This window comes from Pristis pectinata, chromosome 7 (genome assembly GCF_009764475.1).
Source record: "Pristis pectinata isolate sPriPec2 chromosome 7, sPriPec2.1.pri, whole genome shotgun sequence".
Lineage (NCBI taxonomy): Eukaryota > Metazoa > Chordata > Chondrichthyes > Rhinopristiformes > Pristidae > Pristis > Pristis pectinata.
Window position 1 is genome coordinate 843,390 of NC_067411.1, and position 14,433 is coordinate 857,822.

At 43.1% G+C, this 14,433-nt stretch overlaps 1 protein-coding gene across 1 annotated transcript in view; it reads left to right on the plus strand.

Annotated features, from left to right (window-relative positions):
* LOC127572471 (nipped-B-like protein) overlaps nucleotides 1–14,433 on the plus strand; it is a 469,472-nt gene that overhangs the window by 354,758 nt on the left and 100,281 nt on the right. Inside the window, exons 25-26 of the mRNA XM_052019793.1 lie at nucleotides 430–564; nucleotides 3,030–3,128. Coding sequence (XP_051875753.1) covers nucleotides 430–564; nucleotides 3,030–3,128 — 234 coding nt within the window. The remainder of the gene's footprint in view (nucleotides 1–429; nucleotides 565–3,029; nucleotides 3,129–14,433) is intronic.

A 14,433-nucleotide genomic window follows, 5' to 3' on the forward strand; every position in this document is an offset into this window, starting at 1 on the left:
GACAAATAGGATTGGTGTAGATAGGCATCGGGATGGCATGGACAAAGTGGGCTGAACAGGTCCATTTCTGAGCGGTACGTTTCTCTGATTGTATAATAATGGTGGAAGCAGATTCAGTAAAGGGTTGCAAAAAGAAATTTGATAAATACTTGGTAGGAATTTGGCAAGACAGTAAGAAAAATGCCAGGGTATTGTGACTAATTGTGCAGCTCTATCAGAGAGTCACCACAGACAAGATGGGCCAAATTCTGTGCTGCATGACTGCACTTGGTTTGTTGGTTGCAGAATAAATGGGAGTTATTCCAGAATCCCTACATGTTTATTAACAAAAAATGATTTTAACCAGATCCACTACTTGGAATCCACTACACAGCTCTTGCCTTGCAATCTTAGAGCTCTCCTCTTCCTTTAACAAGTAATCTCTTGCAGGACACTGGCATCAGTGTGAGGAAGAGGGTGATTAAGATTCTGCGCGACATCTGTATTGAACAACCAACGTTCTCCAAAGTGACTGAGATGTGCGTGAGAATGATTCGCAGAGTCAATGATGAAGAGGGTATTAAGGTAAAATTATACAAACTAAAGAGTTAACATGGAATCTGCCTGAGCTCATGCCCTTGAAATGACTTTGAAACATTTACCTGGCACCCAGCTGCTCTAGAGAATACTACCATGGTCTCTAAAGAAGGAACCTACTTTAGTATAAACATTGCCACAGCTTATATCAAGCTACATGCTACAGATAGGTCATGCAATTGATCTTGCAAGACATGCCAGAACTAACAAGTCTGGTGGGCTGATCGTTGTCACGGCAGTAGCTGTGAGCAGAGTTTGCAGGGAACGGAGGAACTTGGGGAGTTTGATCTCAATGCAGAAGTTTAAGTGATTGTAGTGAATTTATGGTTAATATGGGAGTGGGGTTATTGCTGAATTTGGGATTAATGCAAAGGTTGGGAAAAGTGGGGAGCGTGGGATTAATGCTGGGAGTGTGGAGAGTTGGGAGGCTGGTGTGTGGAAAGTTGAGGTTAATGCACAGGGTAGGGGGATGTGGAGAATTTGGAGCAAATCCAGGGAGTGGAGAAACTTGGAGAGTTTGAGACTAATGGAAGGGAGGGGGGAGTGTGAAAAGTCTAAGGTTAATGCACAGGTTGGGAGTACAGGGAGTTTGGAGTTAGTGGACAGAACAAGGAATGTGGAGTTAATTTGGGGATAGTGTTTGTGAATAATTTGGGGGTAAAGCAGAGATTGGGGGTATGAAGTGTTTGGGGTTCTGTAACTATGTTATAGGTTGGAACAAGTGATGCTGGATGTTATTTTCTAATACAGTGAGCCAGACAGGACCAGGGAGGTAAGTTACTTCCTTCCTTGAAGGACTTCTGTGAACCTTTTTTTAAAACAATAGTCATGCAATCTTCCTGGTCAATTTCAAATTTAATGCGGTGGGATTTGAATCTCTGACCTCTAGGTTGCTGACTCTTTAGCTGGGGATCTGGAATACTTCAACAATTGAGTGAAAATTTTAATTAACAATGATTCAAACATTTCCCATCACCACTACTGAGTGTATATTGCCCCTATATGATAGACATGCCATGGAAGTGAAATAAATTTGCATTCAGAGTTTAGACAGTGCATGGCTTAGAAAAGTGTGCAACTTGGAGAATCAAAGACCGATAACAGAAAGAGGCTGTTCACCTCATTGTGCCTGTGCTGGCTGTTTGAAAGAGCTATTCAAGTCCATCATTGCCCATTTCCATACTGTATGACTCCAAGTTAAAACGGAATCTACTTTCACAATACATTCAGGAAGTGTATTCCAGATTAAACTAACTCTCTTTAATCTAAAAAGCATCCTTCCACCACTCACCTCTGCCTCGTATCACTGTCAATTTTGGATCTAATTAGCCAGCTCGCCTTGTATTTCATGCGCCTTCACCTTCTGGAACCTCCTATCATGCGGAACCTTGTTAAATGCTTCTCTAAGCAGTTGTTTGGGGAAGACTCATTCTCTGATATACTTCAGTAAACAAGTCAGCAATGACATGCGGCTTAGCTTTCAAGAATACTCACATGCAAGTGTTATCTGTGTATTGTCATTCAGTGACCGAGGTTGGGGGCACCTTGGTTCGGTGTGGAGACAATGTAGATTGAACAGTTTCCATTGATTCAATTGACTAGCCAAACTTCAGCAGGAAGCTATTTGAATGTGTGATGCTTTATGGCAATGAATATAGAATTGGGTTGTTTTTGGATCGTGCTCTCAATTTAGACAATTGGCAGGTATTTCTGAGGAGGGCTTTGCAAGGTCATGTGTGCTGTGAGCAACTTTGCCGTGACCAAATCCAATGCCAAGGTTTATGCCAGGAGGTCCATCTAATTTTATTATTTTGTTTCAACCTAGCTTCTTGATATAATTGGCTTGCTAGGCTAATTAAGGCTGAATCATGTTGCTGTGGTTCTGGAGTCATATGTAGGCTAGACAGAAATAAACTACAGCAGATTCCTTCTGAATGACACAAGTGAACTGTCAAAGTCGAGTTTATTGTCATGCACAAGTATAGGTTTTTACAGTAGTTTCATGGTCACCATCATTGTGAATTAACCTTTTTGTAATTAACTGAATTAAATTCTCCAACTGTCCTGGTGAGATTTAAAATCATGCATTAATGAATGCAATCATGCATTAAGATCAGAAATTAATCAGATTAGTCTGACACTATTTAGCTTTGACATATCCATACCAATTGTCTGTATTAAGCCAGTCTTCAATGTTTGTGTAGTGTTGTTCTTGTACACTTTCCATAGGTGATATTAGATTAAATAGTCTGCAGGTTTCTCCCTCACTCCAGAGGTATAACATTTGCAATCCTCAAGTTCTTCCCCATTTCCATTTAATCCAGTGGAGTGAATAAAAGGTAGTGAGAGACATGAGCAGTTCTAATTTTGTTGCTATTGTGCTTGCTGATAGCAGTGACCGGGTGAACTCTATTAAGTGGATGGCGATGTAACTTGGGTTTGTCCCTCTGCAGAAATTGGTAAACGAAACATTCCAGAAACTCTGGTTCACTCCCACACCTTCTCACGATGCTGAAGGAATGACCCGGAAAATTTTAAATGTCACAGATGTGGTGAGTAAATGCCTGCTTTCTCTCCTTGTGTAATGTGCATGGTGAAATATTTCTGGAAACACGTATGCACTTGGGTGCAAATATGGAAGGTCACTGCAAGTCGGATGAAGGAGTTACCCCAGAGGACTAGGCTGGGGACCATCACGTCCATTCATCACGTCCAGCTCATTTCATTGTTGAAATGAATCCTGGAATCACCAGAGGGGGCAGTGATTCAGCCCACTGAGTCCATGCCACCCATGGGAGAACAATGCGACTTGTCCCACTCCCCCAACCAATAGCCCTGCAGTTTTCTGGAATTGATTATTGTAACGTGATATTTATCAAACATCATGTGACCAACTCAGATCTATATCCTAGCAGAACAAAATTATGTTGCTATGTATCTCAACAGCTTCAATTATCACAATTTTTTTGGAGCAGAAGTCTCACAGCACTCCTTTAAACTTTTCACGGCTGCACTGCTCTGCTCCGTCTCCTGGACAGGTGCTGAAGCAGGGCTTGGGGATATCACCTGAGAGGTCACAGTCTATTCCATTAGTTTGTGTTTCATTAAAGGCTAAATTCTCATTATCTCTAATAAATCTGTGTCTTCCTAAATGAACTTACACTGTCCTTTAAAATGGTTCCAATAATTTATCCACTACTGAAGCTAAATAATTAGTCTGTAGATAGTTAGTTTATCCCTTCCTCCAATTTTAAACAATGTTAGCAGACCTCTGATCCTTTAGCGCCATCCTTGTAGCCAGGAAAAGCCAAAAGGTTGTGCTTGAAGCCTTCACAACTTCCTCCCTTGTTTCTATAAAAGTCTCGAGTATACTTCAACCAGATCTGGTGAATTATCGATTTATGTTGATGATAAGCTACTAAATACTAAGTACCAGTATTTCACAATTGTTTGCATTAACTCCATTAGCATCATATGCCTCTTTTGTGAAGATATTTTGAATGTAAGAACATAAGAAATAGCAACACAAGGAGGCCATCTGGCTCCCTTTGTCTGCTCTGCCATTCAAAAGTTCATAGCTAATCTTTTACCTTAGTGCCACTTTCCTGCACAAGCCCATACTACTTGATTCTATTAATATCCAAAATCCATCACTGTCTTGAATATACCCACTGATTTAACCTCCCAATCCCACTTGGGTAAAGAAATCTTACCTCATCTCTGACCCAAATTATTTTTGAGTCTGTGATCCCCTGATTCTAGATACCTATCAGCTCTGCCTCTAATCTGTCAACCCCCATTAATTTCATTCATTTCAATGAGATAATTTTTCTAAACTGTAGAGACCTTGGCTGAGTGTGAATCTCTCCCCCAACAGCAAACCCAACCCAGGAATTGATCTGGTCAACCTTCACACCAGTCCCTCCACCATGAGTAAATCTTCCCTAAGTAGGGAGACCAGACCTGGATACAGTCTCACCAGGGCTGAATATAATTAGAGCAAGATCTCCCAATTCTTGTACTCAAACCACTCTGGAATAAACACCTTTCCTCCATACATGGGTTACTTTTTTAATCTCCAAAACACAATATCTTTTTTATTTATCCTCTTGCTCTGTGTACATAATTTTCTTTGGTCTTGCATGCTGATGGATTTCCATGCCCTCTGTTTGACGTAGAACAGTACAGCATAGAAAGAGGTTCTTTGGCCCACTGTCTGTGCCAACCGTGATGCCAGTCTAAATTAATCCTACCTGCTTGCACGTAGTCTGTATCCCTTCAATCCCTGCCTGTTCATCTGTATAATTGCCTCTTAAACATTGCTTTGTATCCACTTCCACCACCTCCCCTGGCAGCTCGTTCCAGGCACCTACCACTCTAAAAATAAAAGTAAAAATAAACTTGCCTTGCCTATCTCCTTTAAACTTCCCCTTCTAATCTTAAACCTATGTCCTCTAGTATTTCACATTTCCACCCTAGGAAAAAGACTCTATTTACCCCATCTATGCCTCTCATGTTTATATACTTCTATCAGTTCACCCCTCAGCTTCCGATGTTCTAGAGAAAACAATCCAAGTTTGTCCAACCTCTCCTTATAGCTAATACTCTCCAATCCAGGCAACATCCTGGTAAACCTCTTCTTCACCTCTGCAAAGCCTACACATCCTTCCTATAGTGTGCTGACCAGAAGGGTATATAAAATCATGAGGGGCATAGATAAGGTGGATGGTCACAGTCTTCTTCCCAGGATAGGGGAATCTTAAACCAGAGGGCATAAGTTTATGATGAAAGGGGAAAGATTTAAAGGGGACCTGAGGGGCAAGTTTTTCCACACAGAGTGGTGGGTATATGGAACAAGCTGCTGGAGGAAGTGGTAGAGGCAGGGACAATTACAACATTTAGAAGACATTTAGACAGGTTCATGGATAGGAAAGGATTAGAGGGATATGGGCCAAAATGCAGACATTAAGGTCCTAAACTGGGACAGGGCCAATTTTGGACGCTTTAGGTGGAATCTTGCAGAGGTCAATTGGGTGAGCCTGTTTGCTGGTAAAGGGCTGAAGGGCCTGTTTCTGTGCTATATGACTCTATAACTACTGGTCACAGACTCCCAGTCAGAAAAACTGCACTCCACCACTATCGTCTGTCTTCTATGACCAAGCCAATTTTGGATTCAATTTACCAACTCACTGCCGATCCCATGGACCAGCCCACCATGAGGGACCTTATCAAATGCTTTCTTAGTTTCCCTTTTCTTTCCACTCTAAACCTTTTGTACTCTTCTAGACCTTCTTTGTATTGAACTCTTGTTATCTGATGTGAGCTTTCATGTTTTGGATTTTTATCCAGTCTGTGTACCTCCAGATGAGCTCCACATCTGAGCAGCCTTTTCTTCACTGTAGCATGTTTATCCTAAGTTCTTTCCTTGAATGGATGCCAATGGTTGTAGACTTATTTACCTTCAAATAACTCTTTTACCTTCAAATGATTCCCCAGCTTTTTCACATTGCTTATACACAATACTCTTTGCACTTAGGTATATATCATTAAACACAGCTGCTTTCCTTATCTATTTTCTAATATTTTTTTCTTTATCTTCCACACCCCCTCATTTGATTTCTATTTCTGCTGTTCTCCCTTCTGAGTCTTTGCTCTGTTACCCATTCCTGTCAAGCTAGTTTAAAACCTCTCCCGCAGCACAAGCAAATCTATCCATAAGGATATCGGCCCCAGTCTTGTTCAAGTACAACCTGTTCCGGTCTTGTGCAAGTCCAGCCTTGCCCAGAACTGGTCCTAATGCCCCAGAAACATCTTCCATGGAAGATGTACTGAGCAGTTTTGATGGGAGGGATGTGAAGGAGAGGTTTTCTATTGTGGGAAAATCTTGGACTAGAGGTCATTCTTTAAAGTAAAAGGGGTTGCCCATAGATGAGGTGAAATGTTTTCTGAGTCTTTGGAACACTTTTCCTCAAAGCTTAGTAGAAGCATAGTCTGCATATTTTGGAGGAAAATGAGTTTTTAACAAGCAAGTGGATGGAAATTTGGGCAGGGGGTGAGGGAGGGAATGAGACAAATACTAAATCGATGTAACAATCAGATCAGCCATAGTCTTATTGAATGGCAACCTGGGATCAAGGGGCCCAATGGCCTGCTCTTGGTTTTTAATTCATATGTTTGTAGGAATTGAAAGCCTTCTCTACACCATCTCCACAACCTTGCATTCATCTGAACTGTCCTCCAATTCCTACACTCACTGGGGAGTAGTCCAGCAATCACCATCTTTGAGTTCCTGCTGCTTTATCTCGTTGCTTAAAGTCTGCTGGCAGGACTCACCTATTTTCTACCTGTGATACTGGTATCAACCACAACATCTGGCTGCTCCCCCTCTCACTCCAGAATGTTCTGTAGCTACTTAGTGATTGCTTTGACCTTGGCACAAGGGATGCAACAAACCATTACCATCATCCAGTGAGGTCCTATGGTTAGAACTTAGAAACAAGAAGGGGAGGGTCACTTTGATGGGACTGAATTATAGCCCCCCCCCCACCCCCCCAAAAAAAAGTCAGCAGGAATTAGAGGAGCAGATGTATAGAGAGTCACAGATAGTTGTAAGAATAATAGGGTAGTATTAGGGTAGAATTTGTTAAATGTGTCCAAGAAAGTTTCCTTAATATATGGAGGGCCCTACTAGAGTGGGCACACTAGACCTCCTGAACTGTCAGTTGGGGAGCACTTTGGGACCAGTGACCATACTTCTATTAGCTTTAAGGTAGTTATTGGAGAAAGACAGAACTGGTCCATAAGGTAAGATCCTAAACGGGGACAGGGCTAATTTTGGAGGCATTAGGTGGAATCTTGCAGAGGTCAATTGGGTTAGTCTCTTTGCTGGTAAAGGGTGGCTTTTAACAATGTGATATCAAGAGTCCTGCTAAGGTGAAGGGGAAAGCTGGCAAGTTTAGGAAATCGTAGCTGACGAGAGACTTTGAGGCTCTGATCAGGAAGGAAAAGGCAGACATTGGGTTTAGGCAGTCTGGAACAAGCAAAGCCCTTGATGATTATTAGAAGTGAAGGAATACACTGAAGGGGAAATCAGCAGGGGAAAAAGAGGAAAGGAGATGGATCTGGCAGGTGGGGTTAAGGAAAATCCCAAGAGATTCTATAGGAATATTAAGAGTAAAAAGGGTGGCTCTGGAGACAACAGGTCACCTTAAAGATCAGCATGGCCATCTATGTGTGGAGCGACAAAGGAGAGTCAGTGGATGTTGTTTACTTGGATTTTCAGAAGGCCTTTGACAAGGTGCTGCACATGAGGCTGCTAAACAAGATAGGAGCCCATGGTATTACAGGAAAGGTACTGGCATGGATAGGAGATTGGCTGACTGGCAGAAGTCAAAGAGTGGGAATTAAGGAAGCCTTTTCTGATTGTGTGTTGTTCCCCAGGGGTTGGTGTTAGGTCTGCTACTTTTCACGTCATATGTTAGTGATCTGGATGACAGAATTGATTGCTTTGTGGCCAAGTTTACAGATGATACAAAGATAGGTGGAGGGGCAAGTAGTGTTGAGGAAGCGGGGAATCTGCAGAAGGACTTAGACAGGTTGGAAGAATGGGCAAAGAAGTGGCAGATGGAATACAGCGTAGGGAAATGTATGGTCATGCACTTTGGTAGAAGGATTAAAGGCGTAAACTATTTTCCCAACGGGTAGAGAATTCAGAAATCAGAGGTGCAAAGGGACTAGGGAGTCCTAGTGCAGGATTCCCTAAAGGTTAACTTGCAGGTTGAGTCGGTAGTAAGGGACGCAAATGCAATGTTAACATTCATTTCAAGAGGACTAGAATATAAGAGCAAGGATGTAATGATATGGCTTGATAAGGCATTGGTCAGACCACATTTGGAGTATTGTGAGCAGTTTTGGGCCCCATATCTAAAAAGGGATCTCCTGGTATTGGTGACGGTCCAGAGGAGGTTTACAAGAATGATCTCAGGGATGAAATGGTTAACATATGAGGAGCATTTGATGGCTCTGGACTTGTACTCGTAGAACAAAGAACAGTACAGCACAGTACTGGCCCTTCGGCTCACAATGTTGTGCCAACCTATATAAAGCTACTCCATGATCAATCTAACCTTTTCCTCCTGCAAAGCCCATAAACCTCCATTTTTCTTACATCCATGTGCCTGCCTGAGTCTTTTAAATATCCCTACTGTATGAGCCTCTATCACCACCCCCCGGTAGTGCATTACAGGCACCCACCACTCTGTTTTAAAAAAAAACCTACCTCTGACATCTTCCCAAAACTTTCCTCCTCTGACCTTAATGGTCATCTGACCTGATGTTCTCTGGTTTTAGCCATTGCCACCCCGGGGGAAAAGGTGCTGGCTGTACACTCTATCTATGCCCCTCATAATCTTAAAACACCTCTATCAAGTTGCCTTTCGTCCTACGTTGCTCTAAGATAAAAGCCCTAGCTCACTCAACCTTTCCTCATACGACATGTTCTCTAATCGAGGCAGCATCCTGGTAAATCTCCTCTGCACCCTCTCTAAAGCTTCCACATCCTTCCTATAACGAGGCGACCAGAACTGAAAATACTCCAATTGTGGTCTAACCGGAGTTGTATATAGCTGCAACATTACCTCACGGCTCTTGAATTCAATCCCCTGACTAATGAAGGCCAGCACACCATTTGCCTTCTTAACCACCCTATCAACTAGCACAGCAACTTTGAGGGATCTATAAACTTGGACCCCAAGATCCCTCTGTTCCACCACACTGCTAAGAATCCTGACATTAACCTTTTAATCTGCCTTCAAGTTTGTTCTTCCAAAATGTATCACTTCGCATTTCTCCAGATTGAACTACATCTGCCACTTCTGCCCAGCTCTGCATCCTGTCTATATCCCGTTGTAACCTACGACAACCGTCTACACTATCACCCTTGTCATCTTCCTTTTCGTCACATACGTGCAGAATGATTTGGGGTTTTCCTTAATTCTACTCATCAAGGCCTTCTCGTGTCCCCTTCTAGCTCTCCTACATCTCTTCTTAAGCTCCTTCCTGGCTACCTTATAATTCTCAAGAACCCTACCTGATTTTTGTTTCCTAAACCCTTAAGTATGCTTCCTTCTTCCTCTTGACTAAATACTTCACCTCTCTTATCAACCATGGTTCCTTTACCCTGCCATCCTTTCCTTGTCTCAGTGGGATAAACCTATCCACAACCTATTCAAAACTTTCCCATATCATCTGCTCCTATCTTAGTACATGGCAATCTGAAGGTCAGGGAGTTGTGGTCACTGTCTCTGAAATGCTCACCCACTGAGAGATCTGTCATCTGACCAAGTTCATTGCCTAGTGCTTGATCCAGTATGGCTCCTCTTGTCGGCCTGCCCACATACTGTGTCAGGAGCCCTTCCTGGACACACCTGACAAATTCTGCCCCATCTAAACCTTTTGCACTAAGGAGGTGCCAATCAATATTAGGGAAGCTGAAGTCTCCCATGACAACAACCCTGTTATTTTTGCACCTTCCCAAAATCTGCCTACTTATCTACTCGTGTCCCAGTGGCTATTTTGGCGGTCGGGGTCCTATAAAATACTCCCAACAGAATGATTGCTCCTTCCTGTTTCTCAGTTCCACCCACACAGCTGATGATCCGTCCATGACATCCTCCCTTTCTGCAGCTGTGATAATATCCCTGATTAGCAATGCCACTCCCCCGCCCTTACCCCACCTCTTAGCTCCCTCCCTATCCCTTTTGAAACATCTGAACCCCGGAACATCAAGCAGCCAATTCTGCCCTTGTGACAGCCAAGTCTCTGTAATGGCCACAACATCCTAATTCCAGGTACTGATTCATGCTCTGAGTTCATCACCCTTATTCTTAATACTTCTCACATTAAAGTAATCACATTTCAACCCATCCAACTGACTGCTTTTATACCCTATCCACTGCCTATCCTTCCTCACAGTCTCTGCACAATGCTTCTACCTTTACACCAACTGCTTCATCATCTGACCTAACACTCTGGTTCCCAACTCCCTGCCAACCTGGTTTAAACCCTCACCAACAACTCACTGGAGTTTAGAAGGACGACGGGGGACCTCATTGAAACCTCCCGAATATTGAAAGGCCTGGATAGAGTGGATTTAGAGAAGATGTTTCCAGCATTGGGAGAGTCTAGGACCAGAGGGCACAACCTCAGAAAAATAAATCAGCCATGATCGAATGGTGGAGCAGACTCAAATGGGTCAAATGGCCTAATTCTGTTCCTATGTCTTATGGACAGGAGATGGGCGACATTTTTAATGACTATTTGTCCTCAGTTTTTACTGTGGAGAAGAGGATGGATGCTGAAGAAATGTGTGATGGTATCTTGGACCACGTACAAATTATCAGGGAGGAGGTATTCGGGTCCTTAAAGCACATTAAGGTGGATAAATCCCCAGGGCCTGACTGAGTGCATCCTTGGATCTTGGGGGAAACTAAAGAGGAAATTGCGGAGGCCCTTGCAGCGATTTTCGCTTCATCTTTAGCCATAGGTGAAGTTATGAAAGAGTGGAGGGTGGCTAATGTTGAACCATTATTTAAGAAGGGCAGCAAAGACAAGCCAAGGAACTACAGGTGGGTAAGTCTGACATTAGTGTTGGGTAAGTTACTGGAGGGGATTCTGAAGGACAGGATAATATCAACATTTGGATAGGCAAAGTTTAATTCAGGATAGTCAGCACAGCTTTGTGCGTGGGAAGTCTTGTATGACAAATCTTTTTCAAAGAGGTAACCAAAAGGATAGATGAGGGTAGGGCAGTGGACGCTGTCAGTATGGACTTTAGCAAGGCCTTTCACAAGGACCCTTATGGCAGGTTAGTCTGGAAGGTTAGATCGTGTGCGATCCAGGGAGAGAGAGCTGATTGGATTCATAATTGGCTCGATGGTAGGAAGCTGTTGGTGAGCCCGCACTTGGAATATTGTGTATAGTTTTGGTCATCCTGGTTTAGGAAAGACATAGAACACTACAGCACAGTACAGGCCTTTCGGCCCACAGTGTTATGCCAACATTTTATCCTGTTCTGAGATCTATCTAACCCTTCACTCCCACATAGCTCCCCATTTCTCAGTCATTGGTGTGTCTATCTAAGAATCTCTTAAATATCCCTAATGTATCTGCCCCCACAACCTCTGCCGGCAGTGTGTTCCACGCACCCACCACTCTGTGTAAAACAAAACTTAACCCTGACACCCCCCATTATACCTTTTTCCAATCACCTTAAAATTATGTCCCTTCGTGTTAGCCATTGTCACCCTGGGAAAAAGTCTCTGACTGTCCACTCGATATATGCCTCTTATCATCTTGTACACCTGTATCAAGTCACCTGTCATCCTCCTTACCTCCAAAGAGAAAAGCCCTAGCTCACTCAACCTATCCTCATAAGACATGCTCTCCAATCCAGGCAATATTCTAGTAAATCTCCTCTGCACCCTCTCTAAAGCTTTCACATTCTTCCTATAGTGAGGTGACCAGAACTGAACACAATATTCCAAGTGTGGTCTAACCAGAGTTCTATAGAGCTGCAACATTACCTCGTGGCTCTTAAACTCAATACACCGACCAATAAAGGCCAAAACTCCATATACCTTCTTAACAACCCTATCGACCTGCATGGCAACCTTGAGGGATCTATGGACATGGACCACAAGATCCCACTGTTCCTCCACACTCCTAAGAGTCCTGCCATTAACCTTGTATTCTGCCTTCAAATTTGATTTCCCGAAGTGTTTCACTTCACACTTATCCGGGTTGAAATCCATCTGCCACTTCTCAGCCAACTCTGCATTCTATCAATATCCTGTAGTAATCTACAGCAACCTTCTACATTATCCACTACACTACCAACCTTTATATCATCAGCAAACTTACTAACCCACCCTTCCACATCCTCGTCCAAGTCATTTATAAAATTCACAAAGAGCAGAGGTCCCAGAGCAGATCCCTGCAGAACACCACTGGTCACCGACCTCCAGACAGAATATGCTCCATCTACCACCACTCTCTGTCTTCTATGGGCGAGCCAATTCTGAATCCACACAGGCAAGTTTCCCTGGATCCCATGCCTCCTGACTTTGTGAATAAGCCTTCCGTGAGGAACCTTATCAAGTGCCTTACTAAAATCTATGTACACCACCACATTAAACTGAAAAGAGTGCAAAGAAGATTTACAAGGATGCTGCCAGTACTTGAGGGCCTGAGTCATAGAGAGAGGTTGGGCAGGTTAAGACTTTATTCCTTGGAAAAAACTAGAGGGCATAGGTTTAAGATGAGAGATGAAAGATTTAAAAGGGACCTGAGGAGCAACTTCTTCACACAGAGTGTGGTGCGTATGTGGAATAAGCTGCCAGAGAAAGTGGTAGAGGCAGATACAGTAACAACGTTTAAAAGGCATTTGGAATAAGTATGTTGGATAGGAGGGGTTTAGAGGAATATAGGTCAAGCGCAGGCAAATGGGATGAACTTGGTGGGCACCATGGTCAGCATGGACGAGTCGGACCGAAGGGCCTGTTTCCATTACTCTATGACCATTATGGAACCAATGTTTGCAACCATAGAAACATTTGTCTGTTCCCCTCACTGTAAAATCCCCCTGTAAATATTGTTTTCTTGACCCTACTCCCCCACCCTTGGTGCTATGTATTGGCTCTTGCTGCACTCCCCAGGGGAAAGTTCTTTCCCCCATCGAAATTCAGAACTGATTACTAGTTAGAGTAAGATGCACTGAGGGATCCTGTGGAGGGGGAGGGTAAGGTGGTGTTCTCCTGGACTATCTGTCTGTTTGTTTTCTGTGTCTGCCAATCACCCCATTCCTTCTCTGACTGCAGTTTCTTTGCTGTGGATGACCATTTCCAAGAAACATGCAGCCTTGTGGATAGATAGCAATGATGTCAGCTGTTCCTGCACCAAACCCAGGAGCTGTAACTCCTTCCCATAATGTCGCTTACTGCACTTGTCCAAAACAGGAAGCTGCCTGGAGTTCCCACACTGCACAGATTTTTAAGCAGTGACCCATACTCCACATCCGCCTTATTAGCACCCCTCTGGATCTTATACCTTTCAATCAGATCCCCTCTCACTCTTCTAATCTCCAGTGGATGCATACCTAGCCTGCCCAACTTTTCCTTCTGTTCCAGGTCTTTGTACAGCAAACTTTACTGAAATGTTTCCAGCACATTTATATCCTCCCTTAAACAAGGAGACCATTACTGTACATGGGTATATAGAAGTACATTAATGAGTTGGACTTGGGTAATCAGAAGATAATTTCAATATCTGAATTTAGTACGGAATTTGTGAACAATGAAGGTGTTGACAATTGGTTGAAATGGACTAACACACCGTAAATCAGATTTATTACCTGCAGGAATACCCAAGAAGGAAAAACAAGAGGAGGCAGAAACTGTCATACAATTTTTATCAGAGTTGCCGTCATAAAGCAGCCTTGGGGTATATTAACACACAAATCTTTGAAGGTGGCAGAAAGTGTGTAAAAAGATGTATGGAGCCTTCAGATTCATTGATAGAGATATTGAGTAAAACAAACAATTGCTGGTTAGGCCTCAGCTGGAATATGGAATTCAGTTCTGGCTACACACTTCAGGAAGGAAGTAAAGCCTCATAGAAGGTGCAAGGGAGATCTATCAGAATGAATCCAGGGATGAGGAACAGCTACGTGAGGTAAAGCGGAGGATCTGAGATTGTTCACCATGGAGCAGTGATGGTTCAGAGAATCGTGATAGTGGATAAGGAGACAAGCTTAAGGCATTTGGCATAAGAACCCAGAAATGGAATTGGTTTATTATTGTC